This window comes from Phoca vitulina, unplaced genomic scaffold, assembly GCF_004348235.1.
Source record: "Phoca vitulina isolate PV1807 unplaced genomic scaffold, GSC_HSeal_1.0 scaffold1, whole genome shotgun sequence".
Taxonomy (NCBI): domain Eukaryota; kingdom Metazoa; phylum Chordata; class Mammalia; order Carnivora; family Phocidae; genus Phoca; species Phoca vitulina.
Genome location: NW_022589704.1, coordinates 85,127,768 through 85,147,401, shown reverse-complemented (window position 1 = coordinate 85,147,401; position 19,634 = coordinate 85,127,768). Strand labels below are relative to the sequence as shown.

The 19,634-nt window shown below is 37.9% G+C and overlaps 1 protein-coding gene across 2 annotated transcripts in view; it reads left to right on the top strand.

Annotated features, from left to right (window-relative positions):
- ARHGAP15 (Rho GTPase activating protein 15) overlaps nucleotides 1-19,634 on the top strand; it is a 602,789-nt gene that overhangs the window by 14,828 nt on the left and 568,327 nt on the right. For both annotated transcript variants that reach the window (XM_032411154.1, XM_032411161.1), the window contains exon 3: nucleotides 14,524-14,702. In XM_032411154.1, the coding sequence (XP_032267045.1) occupies nucleotides 14,538-14,702 (165 nt within the window). In that variant the 5' untranslated portion in view covers nucleotides 14,524-14,537. The remainder of the gene's footprint in view (nucleotides 1-14,523; nucleotides 14,703-19,634) is intronic.

The window sequence follows — 19,634 nt, the reverse complement described above, 5'->3', positions numbered from 1 at the left end:
GATAAAGTAGAAAGGGAGAGAACCTCTGGATCAGAGAGAACTTGCCCTGTTTACAGGATGTAGAAGCTGCCCACCCCCAGCTGACTGTTATCATACATCCTTGACCAGTTTTCTACATCTTCTGATTTTTCAAGGGAAGACACACAGATCCGCACCTGTTATTTTTTTTTTTTTTTTGAGTACAAATCCTGATTTTCAATTGGAAACTGATTCAAAACATTCTAAAACATTGTTCAGGCCCAACAACATATGTCTGTGGGTTGAATTTGGTTGGCAGTCTAGCCGGTTTTCCACCTCTTCTTGAATTTATAGCTGCTCCTAAGAAAGCAGGAGCAGAGTGTCATGATTAGAAAGAACTAGACTCCTCCAGATAACTTCCATATACAGAATAAATCTTAATAAAGGCTCAGAGACTAGCACATTAGATTATTCTATGAAAACACCATCCATTTTTGTATGGATTTTTCACTGAGGCCCTTGTTTTGCTTGCCTAACTTTCATGAGTGGGTTCCTTTTCCTAACTTGAAAGAACTGATGTTGTTCTACTGCTCATGTTCTTCAAAGCATTTTTTAACCATTAAAAGATGTCTCCAAAGGTTAACCTTTCTAAGTAATAGCAAATAGAGTCATCTTTAATTTGCCTGGTATTTGCAAAGTCACATGATATAAGATAGGGACCAGAACATGTACAATTGCATGGGTGCATTTTTGTAGGGGAGATCAAAGAGATTTGTATACCTTAGTGGGTGAAGATAATCGTAACAACAGTTTAAACACATGCACACACACGCACATGTGAAATCCACAGTGTGCTAGATGAGGAAATGTAGCATGGGTGTGGCTGTATAATTCATTTCATCGTGCAAGTTGTCTGTGAATAGATCCGCATCACTAAGTCTCAGAAGTAGTTAGGACAAAGAATGTAAGTGAATAAAGGGAGGACAGAAGGAAAAAAAAATTACTGTTGAATACTTTTTAAATAAAATAGATAATCCTGATAGCCACTTTAAAATTCTAGATATTTTAGGCATTTCCTTTTGACTTCAATGTGGCCAAGCCCAAATTCTGTATTTTGCTTTGTGAGGAGCCTAAATTAAGATAGGTATTTGGCTATACTACTTCAAATTATAGTAACACTCAATTAACTGGAACCTAGTTGGATAGATAGTATATCTAACCAGCTCCCACCTCCTACCTCCTGGGGTGAGGCCCTGAATTCCACTTGGAGGAAAGAGAAGCACCCCTTGTTTAAATCGGGGATCTAACCCCCAAACAACTCCTGGATGGAGGTTCCTGGTAACACACCTGAAGTTCGTCAAGAGATAAGGCATCAAAAGAGTCTTTTCAGCCTAAAAAGAAAAAGATACATTTTACATAATAAATACACTTGGCATATTAAAGGATATTCAAAGGCAAGAATTTAAAAACTCAGTCAAAAACTTTCAATTTAAATGATGTGAACTAGTAAATATTTTTTTGCCATTTTGATATTCTTGGCTTCATGAAAGGAAGCCTCACTGCCCAAAGATTTCAGATTAAGTTTGAGTGAAAACAACGTTTTGCGGAATTTGTTTGTTCTCACACCAAACATCCTTTGATGTTTTACAAGCAAGAGAACTGTTTTCCAAATGTTTAAATTGATGTTGTTTTACTCACACTTACCATGTTCATGATATAAACATTAAAAAAAAAAAAAAGCACTCATGCTGAAACACTCACAATAGACCCAGATTGCCTGTAGTATGATCCTGTTGGGTTTTTCCTTTATATAAAATAATTCATTTTTCAGTATCTACCTACTTAGCCACGTAGTCACTTCTCTTCTCACTTTTCCCAGCTATGATCAATACCACTACCCCAACCACCAACAAATTCCAAAGTGAAATTCATTCCCAGAAAACTTAATCGGAACAACAATATTAGCAAATATGAACTGAGTAGCAATGGGGTTTAAAAATAAGAAGATACTATAGTAATTAGTAATAATTTTAGAACAACACGGATATAAAATAAAAAAAGAAGAGCTTTATGTAATTCTAGAGATTTGTTTGTCAGCAAAGTTCAGTGTGCATCTCAATCACCGGGGTGAAGGCCAAACATGTAGTTTCTCGGGCCCCTCTTCAGTGTTGCGGGACGAGAGTCTTTGGAATGGGTAGTACCATCTGCGTGTTTATGAAGCTTCTCATATTGACACTTGAGAATCACTGCTCTATAGCTTTCTTACTCCTCACTAGTTTGGTGAGTTCAATATTAAATTATAACAAGTGATCATGGCTTTGGTCTGCACTTGCGATGCATACATCGGGTGTGTTTCCCCTTACTTACCAGTCCCAGTCCTTCAGCAAGTCATGCCCTTTCTCATGAGACGTTTGCTTTGTCTTCAACCACAACTTCTGCTGGTAACCTGGTCGTTCATGGCCTCATTCTCTTGCTAGGACTGAGGTCCTACTTCTCTACTGCCAGTCCCCCTTCTGGATAATTGAGATACGTCTGAACAAATAGACAGTAATCAGAACTCTGACACTTAATAGCAAACCTCCTAGTTGATAACAGTCTGCAAATCTGAACTTCTGAGTATTGACCTTCTCCGATTACCAGTGGTTGTTTTTTCCCACCTGTCTGATAAATCTTTCTATTCAACTTGGATTTCCAATTGCCAGTGTTTCTTGATATATGTGATTGTGGGACACAACTGCACCTCTTGTCAACGTTTGTGGATAGGAGAGCTCTCCAGTATCTGTTTACTTCAGATGAAGAGCCAGATCCTGGTCCTTTCTCACCTCAATAAACCATGAGAGATGACAGGTCTTTCTAATTAAAAGAAATATATATGAATTATCTCTATAAAAGATACCCTTATCTCACAGCAAACACAGAAATTATTTCCAGAAGAATCACATTTCTAAAAATAAAAGTTGAAATAACAAATCTTTTTAGAGGAAAATACAGGAATAGTCTTTGTGGTCTTGGATCAGGCAAGGATTTCTTAAGAGGACAAAAAAAAAAAAATCACTAAACCTAAAAGGAAATAAATGATAAAGTGGACTATCCTAAAATTTAGAATGTCTATTGATGAAAAGATTCTATTAAGAGAGTAAAAAGTAACCCACAAGTGGGAAAAGATCATTATTGCAACATATATATTTAAAAATGGCTTGTAACCAGAATACAAAAATAACCTCTACAAATCAGGAAAAGGACAAAGAACCTAAAAGAAGAACTAACAAAGTTTTTTATAAGCACTTCACAGAAGAATATTACACAGCAATCAGCCACACAAATAAACGTTTGAGTGAAATAAGCTCAGCAATAAAAAGTACATACTCTAGGTTTTCCATTTAGATTAATTTTAAAAACAGGCAAAACTAAGAAGACAGAATAGTGATTATTTTTAGTGGGGTGGGTGGAGAGTGACTGGAAGGGAGTTTCAGGGGCTCCTAGAATGCTGAGACTGTCGAGTTTCTCAGTTTGGGTGTGGTTACATGAGTGTGTTCAGTTTGTGACAATCCTTTGTGCTTTATACACAAGCATACACACACACACACACACACACACTATTTAAAATGTATTTTATGCATACACAACTGAGCGAGAGACTGATTTTTAAATGCATTAAAGGAAACATACTGAAATATTTTATTTTAATGGTGTCATTGTCACAACAATGGACTATATGACATTACTGTCCCATTTTCAGACATGTCCCCTTGACACTGAAATCCGATCCAATCAATCCAGATTTTGAAGACAGGAGCATTAGGGAAAGACTAATCGGATACAATAACAAGTTTGCTAAATAAAACAAATGTCAGCTGTTTGTTTGACTACTGTCAATTACTGACTCCTGTTAATTACTGTCAATCACTAATTATGCAATATGCAGCTTCCCCATATTTTAACCTGGGCTGGCCAAGGTAGAGATAGAGGGATCCTGGTGTACTGCAATCAATGCGTGATTAGATTTAATTGGCTTGATGAAAGGGCTTTGCAACTGAGTCACATCCTTTAGGAAGCAAATGCTATGGAACATGAAATCCCAGGAAACGAGCAATCACAGGTTGAAATGTACTTTTTGCCCTTGGTACTCTTCCAGCAAAGATCAGAGAACCGGTCCCGTCCAGAGAATGTCTGAGACTGCTTGTTTTGTCAGTGTTTCCTAAGACTGTGGCTGCTGAGCAACTTGTTGTACAGCCAATGTTTTCTCCTTAAGTGACATTTCATCATCCAGTGCCCTAAGATAGTCACCCTGTTTTCCCTTAATTGATACTTGTACGCAAGAGGCGGAAAATGGCTCAGCATTTCTTGCTAGATTAGGTCAAAACTGACAGAGGAAATAGAGGGAGGATTGCATTACTTATGCCCCTTATGGTTCTCCTGTGTATCTAAGGAGATTGCCATTTCATAAAATTTCTTATGCTGCCTAAACATAATTAGAATAGCACAGGCATTTTATTCCTATTTGCTTTTCAATTTTGGACTACTTACCTGATCACCGGAGGGAAATTCAGAAGCAGTTCTAACTAATTTTCACTTTATTTTTCTTCTGTGTCCTTAGGAAGATATGATTGTACCCTTTTGATATCGCTTCCTTAAGTGCTTCATTTTGTCCTTCCTGTAAAGTCTTCACCTTTCTCTTCATTTAATTGGTGACCAGAAGCATTAAACACGCACCTCGAGGTTCAGAAGGAGGTTCCTGAAGTTCTGGAGTATTTTTTTTCCCAGATCACTTCTCGGGTGCTCTTATCATAAGATCAGTGTTTACAAATAGATACTATGATATTTATTCTGATTTGAAGTTAATTGCTAAATAAAAGAGGCGTCCAGTGAGAATGCTACTGTTCTTCAGTGGTTAGGGATCCATTTCTCTGGGTGTCTTTTCACCAAATCCTGGGGATTATGCCTGAAACAAATCATCAAAGTTTCTCAGGCTCTATAAGACAACACCCAGATTCTTTACTGGAAATGGCAAGATTCTCCTCATCCAGCCCTGACTCCCTTTCCCTCGCTTTCCCACCTCCCATATTCCACCATTTGTTGTGGATGTTCACTCCTATTTTCCTTAAATCTGGTGCTCTCAGCCTGTGTTGCCCTGGACATCCCTCCTCTGCCTTTTGGATCTTATTTTTATACAACATCAAGGTCAAATGTCACCTTCACCTTAAAATGGTCCTCAGTCCCATCCTCCATTGCCCTTGTATCAGACTCCATAGTAGGCAAGCGTACTTATGTCTGCCCCCAGGGTTTTCAATAATTTTTGTAGAAACTGCGGGACCTAATAAGTCTATTTTTCAGGGTAAAGGCTCAATAAAATACTTGAAATGTAAATCAGTTTCTTTGCTCTCAATAAGATGGAGACTAAAAAGCTAAGGTGCCCAGGGGATGAGAGATGGCAACAAGATACCGTGATCTAAAAAAGATCAAGGTTGCCTGTCACACAATTTTGTCTGGGAATTATTCTACTTAAAAAATATATTTTACTTGTCATTTTCACCATTTAGAATGCCCACGGGTAATGACAATAATTGTATGACAGTTTATCCATGCAGCTGACTTGCCAGACTTTGTCAGTAAATGCAGACTATCACCCTGATTCCCGAATTAAGTTAAATAAATGCGAGGCCTTATTATCACATTTCCTATATATAACACCTGCCCAGTCAAAGACAATGTTACCCAATGGGGTGGCTATGGTCAAATTCCTTTACTATGATGTTCTTTTCTCATTATATTTGACATTTTTTGAAACTGAGTTTTATTGCACTCTCTCCACTTATGGAAGTGGTCTGGGGAAATTAGACTTAATAGAGATGTAGAAGCCACAGGGAAAAAAAAAGAAAAAGGAAAGTGAACTGGAAGGAAACTGAAATTAAAATGTTATTTTAGTAAATGGCTGCTGTGGTGGAGTCGACAAACAATAACAATGCAAGTTAATTACTGACCTGTCAGGAAAGTGTAGTACGAAGGCTGTGCCCCACGTTCCTGGAGCTACCATGGCCACGAGTCATTTCCACAGGGAAACAAACAGACCGTGCTCTACCACAGATCAACATAAGATCTTTCCAGGGGATAGAAATGAATTTCTCACAGAAGTAATATTTGTCTGTGGCGTTTCCTTGAGCTCCTTAGCAGACCTGGAGAAACAGCGCTTCCCACACATTCTGGGAAAGGAATGGAGTCAGATTGTCACAGAGGGCTCCTGTGTGTTGAGGGGACCGGAGCTCTTGGTGGTTGGGGTGAACAGACAGCTCACTTGCCACGCGGTGAAAGGCGAGGCTAACACCCATGGGATGGGAATTCCCTGGGAGCACACTCAATGCTTGCCTCCGTGACAGTTCTCCTCACAACATCTTCAGTGGTGATCCATGTCAGGCAAGAGAGTCCTTCTATTTGGAGAAATAATATTAAGCACCTATAGGAATTTGAAAGTCAAGGAAGATTTTCTCTGTCGTCAGAACAAATAACCCTGCTAAATTCTAAGATGGTCATTAAACGCACCCATTTATAAGAAAGAAAAAAAAAGGCTTATTCTGAAATGAAAATAAGGTATTCTTCATATTTTTTAAAAATTCATATTATTCTCCAAGGATGGGCCTCAGAAGGCATGAAAAGCATTGCTTTTTTTTTTCTTTTCTGCCCCAACTTATCATGCAGTAGCCATAGTTCATTGGACCTTAGAAACACTGGCCAAAGTGAGTCACACACATTTTTTTTTAAATAAGAAATGGACTTGATCAAAGACATTTTCCAATTGATTTTGCTAGCCTATGTTCCTATATTTGTTTTCCATTTATATATCTAATAAATGTTTATTAAGTCTCTGTTGTTTTGTGAGGAAACACAGGAAGATTTATACACACTTAAATTGAAAGATGTACATGATACATACCTAATATGGCTGTACTATGATCATATGATCTCCCTAATCTCTGTCAGACTTCTTTGGAATTCTTGTTACCTTATTTTTCCATATATGGTTTCCAGTTGGCTTGGGGGTCTATGACTAAAGCAGGGATGTTTGGAGATGCGGGACGTGGGTTCCATCCTGGAGCTACTTTGAACAGGCTGTGGCGCTGTGGGGAGAACGCTGGGTCTAGCTGAGCTTCACTTTGCTCTGCTCTGAAGCATGGAGATGGTAGCATCGTGCCTCTTCAGTTTCTCCTCGCCCAAATAACTCTTCATGCACTTTTACTTTTAATGCTACTGATGGGAAAGAGATGTCAAAAATACACTTTCTAACTCAAAAGGGGAAGCTGCTGAACCTTAATGGAATTAACAGAGTGCAACAAATAATTGACAGAGCAGCTATGAAATTTATGATTAGATGAATCACCATATTCCCTCCTCTCTGGGTATCGGCTGTGGGAGTGGGAGAATCAGGCCCAGAATACCACTGAACCTCATCTGTTGAGTGGAGCCAGTTTGTGTGGCTCTTCAAAAAAGTGCATTCTCATCACAGTTTCCTGTTTTTAAAGCAGTATTGAAAGTGGAACTCATGCAATATCACAGGCTCCTTTTGCTCTTCGTTTGGTACAAATAAAATCAGGAAGTCTAGAGAAATGGTGAAGCCAGTTGTAAGTGATTTACATTTCAATTTCTCACTCAGGGAGATTTATTTGGAGAATTTTCTGAAATCAATGGATATTTTAGACACATGCAAAATGAACTAATTCTTCAATATTTTCATTAGTCATTCACCACAGCTCTCTGTGCCTCCTGTAAGAATGTAAATGCTTAAGGCAACACTGTTTCCTCTAATAAATTTTGATAATAATGATGATTATGATAATCATAATGAGTAGATGATATGTTATAGGAAGAACCAGAGGAATACTGAATAAGCATCTAGATCATAGGAAACTTAATATAACTTGTAGTTAACAAAATGTTTGAAGTAGAATATAAGTAAGCATAGAAAACTATTATTGATTTTACAATCTACTCTATGAAATAGAGAAAGTTGAGGGTCAATGGGGGAAGAAAACAGGGGTGGAACAACAAAATGATTCCAAAGGCCTGTGAATGTTCCTGGAATAATAACACGGAAAGACACAAATTGCGGGTCTTCGTTGCCTTTCTGACCAGTGCATCGTGAAATTGATACGTATGTTCCTGCAAGTACCTTGAGATTCTGAGATTCAGGTAAATGCTTCCTTGAGAGTTGAGGGGAAGTCTGACCAATCATTGATGCCACTATGTGAATTAGTTTAAGTATTTCCCTCCCATCTACGTTTTAGTGATTGACCAAGAGGATGGATGTTTAAAGGAGATAGGTAAGGAAGAATGGATGGTGGGATTTCAGAAATGTTGACTCTGTAGATGAGATGGGACCTAAGTGGGAGCTGCAGTGGGGGGCTTCGGCCAAAAATGAAAAGGATCATAGGGTGTCTGGTTGAGGAACAATAGAGTATTAGGATAAGGCAAGGAGAAAATGAGAAGTTGAAAGAGGGTGACGAGAAAGGGCTATAAGTGGAATCCAAAGGCATCTTGAAAAATTTGGCCTAGAACAGCCTTCTCCACTTTGTATGAGGCTCCTAACTGGACAGATGGATGAACTCTCAAGTGCAACAGTTAAAAGTTCCACAGCCATTAGTACAGCTGTCATTTCAGCCCCTCAGATTTCCTTCCTCCTCTGTTCTCTCTCCTTCCTCTTGCACATCCCCGGATCCTGCGGGTGGGGGGTGGGGGTCCTGCACACTACCGTCTTGCACTCATTTCATCTATACAACACATTTGTATATTACGCCAAGGAAACCCCTCTTCCTTCATTGCTCCCTCAGAGTGTCTAGAATAACAGCCCCTTCCAGCCCTGGCTGGGTTAGAAGGAAGGGGCTCTCAGTCAGTCCCTCAGCCCCCCGAGAGGCTAGCAGATGACAGACTCACCCACACTGAGGTTAAATACCGTTTTCTTTATGAAAGCCATCATTTCTCTTTTCCTTGAGCTTTCTTGGTACTATGTTTTTCCTTCATGGCACATTTCAATATCCACGTTATAATCTCACAGTTATTTGTGTACTTTTGCATTGCTGAGCCCTTTGTCTGAAATGTCTAAACTGTCCTGACTTAGCACCAACACCGACTGATCTTCCTTTGCAGACTTTCTCTCTCTCCACCTCCCAGTGCCACTTGAGTTTAATGCCATTGCTCCTCTCCCCAACTGGACACAACTCTACTCTCATTTAATTATTGATTTCTTTCTCCATCACCTTCACTGACCTGTAAGACACTTGATATTAAAAAAAAAAAAAAAAAAGAAATAAAGAAAGAGAATCTCCAGCCTCTGATACAGTGCACGCCACTTAGGAGACTCTCCATAAATGTTGAATGGATCATTTATTTTCTGCTGGTGGAAGTCTTTAAGAGGAGGTTTTGTGCCATACTGTGTTCTTCTCAGAGCAATGCAGTTCTCTGCAAAGTTAGAAACTGTCAAATATTTGTGAATACGAGAACAATTATGAAATAGTATCGGGTGAATGCCATTGTAGAACACAAAATACAAGGGAGGCTGAATAAAGAGAAAAACTAGAGCGCCTTGGGGTATCAACAAAATGTGAAGATGGGGTCAGATGGGAAAAGAAGTAATGGCTAGAGGAGAGAAAGTGTGAGGAGAGAGAAATCACCTTAATACCATAGTAGAGGAGAAGTCAGCCTAACAAAAATGTCTGAAGAAGGAAGATTCTGAAACTTTTTTTCTGCAGCCTGTCCCTAAGAAAATAGGTGGAGAAGTCAGATGAGAGGCCTTTTAAGTAATCCAAACTTTTGACAGTAACTCATCACTAGGCAAATAACAGTTGATTGTAAAATCATTGCAAGAATGCAAATGTTGATTTGACATTGAAATTGGTGCAGACTCTGAGGAAGCAACATGTTCTATAAATGGCACATGGCAAGGCTATGTAAATGCAGTGGCTTCATGCTCTTGGTCAGAGGATAGTGGCTTTAGCCTAAGTGATTTCCCCTCACCAACATTACAAACACACCATCTTTTGAGTTTGAAAGATCAAGGCTTACACGCACTCGGAAGAGAACCCAGATTTCTCTAAAGGACTTCTTTGTTTAATCATAGATTCCCCTCAACCCCTACCCAAATTCCTTGGGATCAAGTGATACCAAAGCATTTACCTTGTTGGTTATCTGCCTAAAATTGTTGAGCTTTGTAAATCTGCAGTAATACTTCTTGAGCTCCCAGACTTTGAGTGCATCAGTAAAGTAAAAAGGATCCTACAGATCCCAGCAATCCCCTTGGCTGACCCCCTCCCTAACAATTTTTTTTCCAATGATGAACCAGAGGTCTGTAGACTTGTAGAAGACCACAAAGGTGATCAGTACAGACAGTGCTGTCACTAAGAAGTCATCATGACCCCTTTTTATGCAACCAGTCTAATTACCACGAGCCCAAGGCCACTATTACAATGACAGTCCCTCAATTTTCGTTCCTTCACTTCCCCTAACTTTATTCATGAAAGCACACCCTGAAAAATCTCGTGCTTTAATTTTTAACTTTTTAAAAATTTGAGAATAGTGATTTGACAAGATTGGACATTATACTGTGATCACCACAGGTATGGCTACCAACTGTCAACAAACAACTCTATTACAATATTATTGGTTATATTCATTTCCGGTGACTTTTATTCCTGTGACTTATTCATTCCATAACTGGAAGCCTGTATCCTCTACTCCCCTTCACCCATTTTGCCCATCTCCGCACCCTCATTCTCTCTGCCAACCATTTTTTCTCTGTATTTATAGGTCTGATTCTGCTTTTTGTTGTTGTTTATCCATTTGTTTGTGTTTTGTTTTTTAGACTCCAGGTATGAGTAAGAACATATGGTATTTGTCTTTCTCAGTCTGACTTATTCCACTTAGCATAATACTCTCTAGGTTCATCCATGTTGTTGCAAATGTCATGATCTCAGCCTTTTGGGGCTGCATAATATTCTATTGCATATATATACCACATCTCCCTTATCTATTCATCTCTCAGTGGACACTTAAGTTGCTTCCATATCTTGGCTATTATAAATAATGCTGCAGTAAACATAGGGGTGCATATATCTTTTTGAATTTTCTTTGGATAAATACCCAGTAGTATAATTACTGGATCGTACAGTGTTTCTATTTTTAGTTTTTTGAGGAACCCCCATACTGTTTTCACAGTGGCTGCACCAGTTTGCATTCCCGCCAACAGTGCACGAGGGGTCTTTTTTCTCTATATACTCACCAACACGTATTACTTCTTGTGTTTTTGACTTTAGCCATTCTGACGGGTGTGAGGTTACATCTCATTGTGGTTTGGATTTGCATTTCCCTGATGATTAGTGATGTTGAGCTTCTTTTCATGTGTCTTTTGGCCATCTGTATGTCTTTTTTGGAAAAATGTTTATTCAGGTCCTGTGCCCATTTTTTAATTGGATTGTTTGCTTTTTGGTGTTGAGTTGTATATGTTCTTTATACATTTTGGATACTAATCCTTTATCAAGTGTGTCATTGGCACATATCTTCTCCCATCCAGTAAGTTGCCTTTTTGTTTTATTGGTGGTTTCTTTTGCTGTGCAGAAGCTTTTTATTTTGATGTAGTCCCAATGGTTTATTTTTGCTTTTGTTTCCCTTGCGTGAAGAGACAGATCTAGAAAAAAGTTGCCACAGTCAGTGTCAGAGAAATTACCGCCTGTGTACTCTTCCAGGATTTTTATGGCTTCAGCTCTCACATTTAGGTCTTTAATCCATTTTCAGTTTATTTTTGTGTATAGTGTTAGAAAATGGTCCAGTTTTATTCTTTTATGTGGAGCTGTCCAGTTTTCCCAGGACCTTTTATTGAAGAAACTCTCCTTTCCCCACTGTATATTCTTGCCTCCTTTGTCATAGATTGGTTGACCATATAATCTTGGGCTTATTTCTAGGCTTTCTACCCTGTTCTACTGATCTATGTGTCTGTTTTTGTCCCAGTATCATACTGTTTTGATTACTACAGCTTTGTAGTATATTTTGAAATCTGGAATTATAATACCTCCAGCTTTGTTTTTCTTTCTCAAGATTGGTTTGGCTACTCAGGGTCTTTTGTGGTTCCATACAAATTTTAGTATAATTTATTTGGGAAAACTCATGACTTTAATAGTAACATCCTCATAAATATCAAAGATTCATAGATTTGCTTTGTTATTGTGAAATACTTTCTGATTGGCTATGAAAAATTAATAGTTTCAGTAATAAATAACACACAAAATAAAACCAAAAACTTATTATCCTGTACTGGGGTATATGGAAAATGCTTTCACTTTTTTTTTTTTTTTTTTAGCAGTTATCTATATAATACTCTATATATTATTCAAGTTAGATGTAGAGGTAAGATTCCCTATGTCTGTATTAGTGGCCGGATTTGATACATTTTAAAATCCTTCTCATCAAAGCAGCTGTTATTAGATTCCTATGGAAGAGTGGAGATGAGACTTTTTTTTTTAATCACTTGAAATTTTTATTTCAAATCTTATTGAAATAGCTCTTTTATTCTCAACTAAATGAGTTTTTATATCACTCATGTAGAAGCCTAAAAATGGAAGTATGAACAAAATAAAGAATTAAGAAACTTAAGTCAATTTAATTAATTTAGTTAAGGAATTTTCAAAACAACTTTCCCGTAAACATCTTTATGAGGTATAACTGAAATACAGTAGTGCAAATACTTATACAATTTGATTTTTAATATATGCATACAATTGTTAAACCATCACAGCAATCAAGCTAACAAACATATCCATCAGCTTTAAAAGTTTCCATGTAATCACCATAATCCATTTTTCCCTTCACACCATCTTTAGGCAATCACTGATCAGCTTTCTATAATTAAATATTAGCTTGCATATTCTAGAATATTATATAAATGAAATCATAAGTACTCCATAAGTACTTTGTTTGGCCTGGCCTCTTTCACTCAGCAATTTGCAATTCATCCATGTGGTTGCATGCATCAGTAGTCCATTCTTTCTATCGCTGAGTAATATTTCATAGTATAGATTAACTAGAATGTGTCTATTCACCAGTATGGGTCTTTTTTTTTGGAACAAAATACAGGTCCTCCACTTTTTCTGTCCATTATACTTGGGAAAATTATTAGTCTCTCTGATCTTTATTTTTCTCTTCTAGAAAAGTATGAGTTTAATGTCTATCTCATGGGAGTTTTGCAAGAATTAAATCACTATGTGCATTGCCTGGCACATAGTGAATGCTCAACAAATATTAACTTCTTTTCTAAGTTATCACTCAATTGCTTTACTGGTATCAATTACGAGGTAACACTTTGCCTCCTACTAAAATGTTTTCATCCTTTTCTAACCGTCTTAGTGTTCACTTAGCTTGAACATTACCATGATGCCAGCTAGCCCCATTGTCTGTCCAACAGCTATAGGGGTACCAGTACAGTTAGCTCCCTAAAATACAATCCTTCTTTTGGTTTATCTTGGCTTCTGTAACTGATGGCAGTTTTTTCTAGTGTGGACATATGTGCCCAGGCCAGCTCAGGAATGTCTACAGGTGAGACAGGGAGAGAACAATCAGGCCACAAGGGGGTCTGTTTCTAGAAGCTTAGAAGCTGTGTTTGCATTGCACATGTTCTCTTTTAAATGTGATGATATGCTCCTTGGAGGGGCTTGTGGAGAGGGGCCGTTGAAAAGGATTACGGATTTGGGGAAGCAACTAAAGCCCTCCTAGCCCACCCACGGATGCTGCCACCGTTGAGTTCTCTTCATTTGCTTCTCCGAATTATTGTTTCCTCACTGCCGCTCCTTTAGCATGTGCCTGCCCTGAATTTTCCTGCCTAAATCAGACTTCTTCCATTAAAACAAATATCACTAAATAAATGGTTTTGATTTTCTTTTTCTTTATATACTTCATCAACATTATGTCCAACGAAAAGCTACTGAATCTAGTTCAGTTGGCAGATGGCAGCAGACAAAGGACCTTTACTTTCCCTCCTTGGGTATTGTGAGTGGGGGTCGGGGCTAAGGCTGAGCAGCAGGCAAAGAAGGCCAAGGCAACATATTTCATAGTCAGTGGGACCAGCTTAGTTTGCCCTAACGCCAGTTCTACTCACTTAAATATGCAGGTTTTTGGTCACCAAAAAAGGCTGTGGGTGGTAGCGTGTAGAGGTGGGGTGGGATGGGGTAGGTAAAAGTTCAGTGATGTTGTGAGTGCAAACAGCATGTAGCCTAAAGATGCTTAGTTGGCATTTCTACATAAGGAAGACTATCATATTGCCATTAGGAATTCCTTAATGGAATTAGGAACGACACGAGCATGGCTGTGCTGGCTATGAACTTTGAAGTCCTCTGGCATGTATAGCGCTGTCCCCGTACAGAGGCCCCAGTTGATAAAAACAACTACACAGTAATTACCTTCTCCGCTCTTCAGAGAGGCGGAGATTGTTTGTTTCATTTTTGTACCTTAGTGATAAATAGGAACCTGCACCCCACCAAGTTTTTCTTGGAAAAGATATATTTAGAATAACATAATGCTTTTATATTTTATCAGGATAACGCTATAATATGCAGAAATCTACGAATTCTGATACCTCTGTGGAAACACTGAATTCCACCCGTCAAGGCACCGGAGCCGTGCAAATGAGAATCAAAAATGCCAACAGCCACCACGACAGGCTGAGCCAAAGTAAATCCATGATCCTCACCGATGTTGGGAAGGTCATTGAACCCGTAAGTCAAACACCCTAAGACCCCCATGTTCCCAGATACAGAATTTTGTTAAAAAAGAAAAAAAAAAAAAAAAAAAAAGAACTACTTAGCTTTGTTTTATTTGTTTTCCTAATGTGCATGAGAAAACTGTTTTTGTAATGCATTTTATCTTGCCTACTTATAGTCATAATAATATCCCCAGTTGTGAGAGTGGAGCTGGGCTTAATCCAGAGTGATAAAGTGGATTTGGAGCTAGACTGAAGAGCACCTTTGACTCATTTTAAGGGCCTCCACTATCATGCTTCAGTGTTATAAAAATAATGAGGTTATGCTAGCATGTGGTGTTTGTACTTCCAAATACAGTACATCACTTTGAAAAGCCAGAGGCTAAAATTAGCTAAGAATGAACTGAGGGGGGAAAAAAAAATCTTTAAAAAAAATGTGAAAATCTCTTTCTTAAAATCTCCCAACAATATATAATATTGGAATTACGATTTGATTTGGAATGAGCTTAAATGGTATGGCGATGGAAGGTTTGGAGAGGAAGCCATTTTGTCTCGATAATGTGTCATTAGGAAGATCTGAAATAAAATAGTTAGAGATGAACTCTACTGCCAATTGCCTCCCTGCCCCTGCACGCATCCTGAGCCACTAAACACACTGATTGCGATGGGTCTCCTCTGGTTAATTTTCTTCCATAATGGTGGTAACTTGCAGCTGAGGCCATAGGATGTTACAAAATTATTTATGCAATGTTAGCCACTCTTTTGGACCCCAGATCTATTTTGTTTCTCACACTGAGAGCAAGAGCGGGAAATAGGTTAGCTGGGGACAGGCTGCGAGTCCCAGTCACTCTGCAGAAACATGTGAGCTATTAATTGAGTGTTCTGTTAATATCATAGGGGCCCATGAAATATTCAGCTCCCTAACTGAGTTATTAAATGAGATAAACTTGCTGAGTAGCATGTTACCGATTATATTTATTCTCTGTTTTCACTCAAATTTCAAGTGCGTGGAATTCCATCTCAAGAGCTTGAGAAGTACATGGTTTTAATCATGCTTTCTTCAGGTATTATAGACAGATTTAGCATGAGGAAGCCAGTGATTACATGTCGGGAGTGGGAGATACATCCTGAGATAAGTTACCGGAGAGATGTGTTTTTCTTTATTCACTCTCTCATTTAAAAGTATTGTCTGCCGGGAGGCACAACACTGGCAGCCTGACTTTGCTTTTAAACCAGCTAAAATGTTCCTCAACTATGAACTTGAGACAGTGGTTAGAGTAAATTATTGGAATCTCTATAATGTATTAGCAGTAAGAACTGTACCTTTGAAAAAGTTTAAAAGTTAAGTATATTTAATGATGCCTAACATATTTTATTGGCTGTGTTTAACAAAAGGCACTATGCCGCAGTTGTTTTTGACAAGCATGAAAACATCACAGCATGAGACTGCAAAAGGAATTATGGAGAGAAATTACAAGTGATCCATCTCTCAATGAATTATCCACCTCAATAGCCCGCAGAACTCAGCTACCAATTAACACCTACTTTATTACATGTTGGGATGTACTTAATAACTTTCATGTGTTTATGCACTATTACCTTGACTGATGCCTCTTGTACAATTAGGCATAATTGGCATATCAATATGCAAAAGTTAAAAGGATTAACCCTCTTAAAACTAATGAGCATTTCTGTATCCAGCTGCTAAATGAGACAAAATTAGCATTTTTCACTTTTGGGCAGGATTTTATCATGCAGTTTCTCATTGTTGATATTACCTTGTTACATAACTTTAGTTTGGGGGGTTATATGCTGGACTGCTAGAGAAGAGTTTTCCAAAGTTAAATTAGCTATAATTATCCCAGCTTTTGTTTCCGCATTCTTAGCCTGGGCAATATGTATTCCTCGATAAGGAACAAAAATAAAAGTTACTTTTGGTTATGTGTGCTCAGTGCATAATTATATAAAAGGGGTATTTTAGTGAGGATATGTCATTTCACTGAGAAAACTTGGCTCAGAGATACTGTATTGAAAGCTTGCCATGGCACTAATTTTCTTTCTGTCTTGGTTCTTTTCATCTCTTTTTTCCATGCACAATTTTCTGACTAGATACTGACAGAATGTAAAGTATTTTGGCATATTTATTCAAACAAGCCTGTTAAAGATATCTGCTCAAGCTAAACTAAGAACTTGATTTTTCAGAAGTTGGAGGTTGGGGTGAGGTCAAGGGGGGAGATCTTGAACTGAGGAGAGGTGGGAGGAGATGTATTCTAAAAATGTGTGCATGTGTCACATGCAGCATGGTTTGTTGAAACAGAGACACTTACATTTAATCTGTACAGAAAAAAAATTAGGACTACTTAGAGACACACATATATATGTTTTGCATCATATTTAATATATATGGCACATATATACTACGTGTCCCCTGGCATAACTATCATGCAAATCTAATATGGCCTTATTGGAGTATATAACGTAAGAATCTGATATTACATTCGCAACGATTTAACTTATGACAGAAAATGATAAAAGGTTCTCGGGTCCAATCAGTTGTATCATTTTGTCATTAATTCATAAAATTCTCTTTATTATTGCGTTCAATTAAAAATATGTCTAACATGACTCTGAGCTCGGAACACCATATAAAACTCTCCTGGATATGTCAGAAGAGCCTATATTCTTGGTATCCTAAACAGAGGAGCAGTATGAAATGCCAATATAAACATTTATTCGACCCTGTGCTATGCAAACACAGGTGAATTCACTTATTATGTTAAAGTTTTCATTACCTAAGGGCTGCACGGAAGCATTTCCTTAAAACAGGTATTAATCCTCCATTAGTATTTCATTGGCTGTGTGCATCGTTTTCTTTAAACACCAAATGATCATTTTTTATGTAGTTAATAAGATCAATGCCTTTTCAAAATTTGAAAAGGCCACTTTGCTACCTGGCCAATGTTGGAGAGGTGGGAAGTTTGGACACGGGAGGATGTGGTTAGCAGAAAACTGCCTCTCCTTGTAAGAGAGATCTGGAGACCTCCACTTGGTGGGGAAGGAACGCTCTTTGGTCTCAGTGATTTGTTGTCTCATCCTGAGCACCGGAGTGAGACTTCTTAAAGGTGGACTGCTTATTTGTCCGAATGTGCGCAACCCAGAAGCAGACGGCTTAGTGAGCGTAAATGGGGGGCAGGTGAAGTGTGCCTCTTTAAGGGCTGAAAGGCTAATGTGCAATCCAGCAAATAGCTATTGCAAAAGGTTTAATGCGGCTTTGATGTTATTTATAAGAGGGAAGCTCCAGCCTACTAGACAGTTTAGAATAGATATTAATGAAGAGTTTAAATAGCCCAAATCAGGGAAATTGCAGACCTAGGATTTGCAGACAGGAGCAGTCTCGGCATTTAATGCTGGTGTCTTAAGCAGCCACGTGTATGAATATGCACCATTTCCATCTTGTAAACTCCACAGAAGTGCAATACGTTATTCATGGCCCTCATGGACAGGGAAATATCTTTTTATTACTGTTAGGATAAGGACTTAGGTCGAGCCATTCCTAAATGCTAACGTACATGACTCCTTCTGCTTCCATTAACAGACTGTGCATGTTCATTTTTCTTTTTTAATATATTATAAAGAAAAAGAGGAAACAATTTTCTTTTGTTTCTTACTTCTGTGATTATAGGATACTTGCCAAAGTTGTGGCTAGCCAAAAAGGCAGACATAAAAATTGCTACTAAAAATATAAGCCTTCTGTTTAGCAGAGTTTTTGAGAAATATTATGAGACTGTAGGACTTGTCCATGTTTACTTCAAATCAAGCTTATAGTTAGGTTTGAGGCTTTGTTTGTATAAATTGTCCTGAAGTGGATCCTGATATTTAATTAAAATGACACTAAATCACATTGAATTGATAAGACTTGGCATCTCAAACAAAGGTAATTGCCCGTATTGGTTTTCTGCAAAAATAGCGCTGCTTGGAAAATGTGCAGCCAACACAGACTGTCAACTCCATTTATAGATCAATATGTGAAAACCATTGATCAGGCAGGCATGTATAACAGTAACACTTTGCATTTATTTGTTGTTTTTATACCACATTAAGGCTTACAGGATTATAGGCTTCCTAAATATTTTGACTTCCTCATAAATATATGATCTGTTGCATGTTAATTAAATGAGAGTCTGCAGCCATTTCTAAAATTGTTTTTAGTTTGATGATTTCCTTTTATTGCTGTGGATCGTATGATCTGAAAATGGATTAGTTTCCTTCTGCATAAAGATTATTAAAGCTTATTTTAATGTGTCCTATTTAGTGTAAGATGTGGCTGCCTTTTTGCTTTGAAAAATATAGATACAGACAATTATTTTCTCTTAGCGAGGGGCTGATCTTTTTTTTATTAACTGAGCATTCTCAGTGCTCAGGGTAGAATTATTTCCTGACATATTTTGCACACTCTGTAGATAACGGGTCTTCTTGATTTCTCCTGATAGAATGTTTTTCTTTTTTTCCTTTTCTTCTTATCTAGCTCTGTAGTACAGGCATCTGATCAAACATTATGTAGAAAATAAACTGATCATCTCAATTAAATTCTAGCCACACACAAATATAATTTGAATTCTATTTTTCTCATTCGAGAACAAGCCTTATGAACTGTTCTTATACACTGCCTTCTGCAGTTAAATCTTTCTTATCTCATCAATGTAAGGACAGTGTTTTGTTCCTAATCTTTATTGGACTATTGTGGATGACATTTGTAAGCCATTTTGGTTTATAAGGGAAGGCTAGAGGATAGTGGAGTGAGAGTCTCCATAGATCCAAGCCTCAGATATGACTACGCAATAATGTGTCTTCCACTGCAATTTTCTTTGCCACTGAGAGGTCAATTTTGTTGAGAAATCTTTTTATATCCTCTATATACATTAGGAGTGCTGCTTTCAAGACAATACTT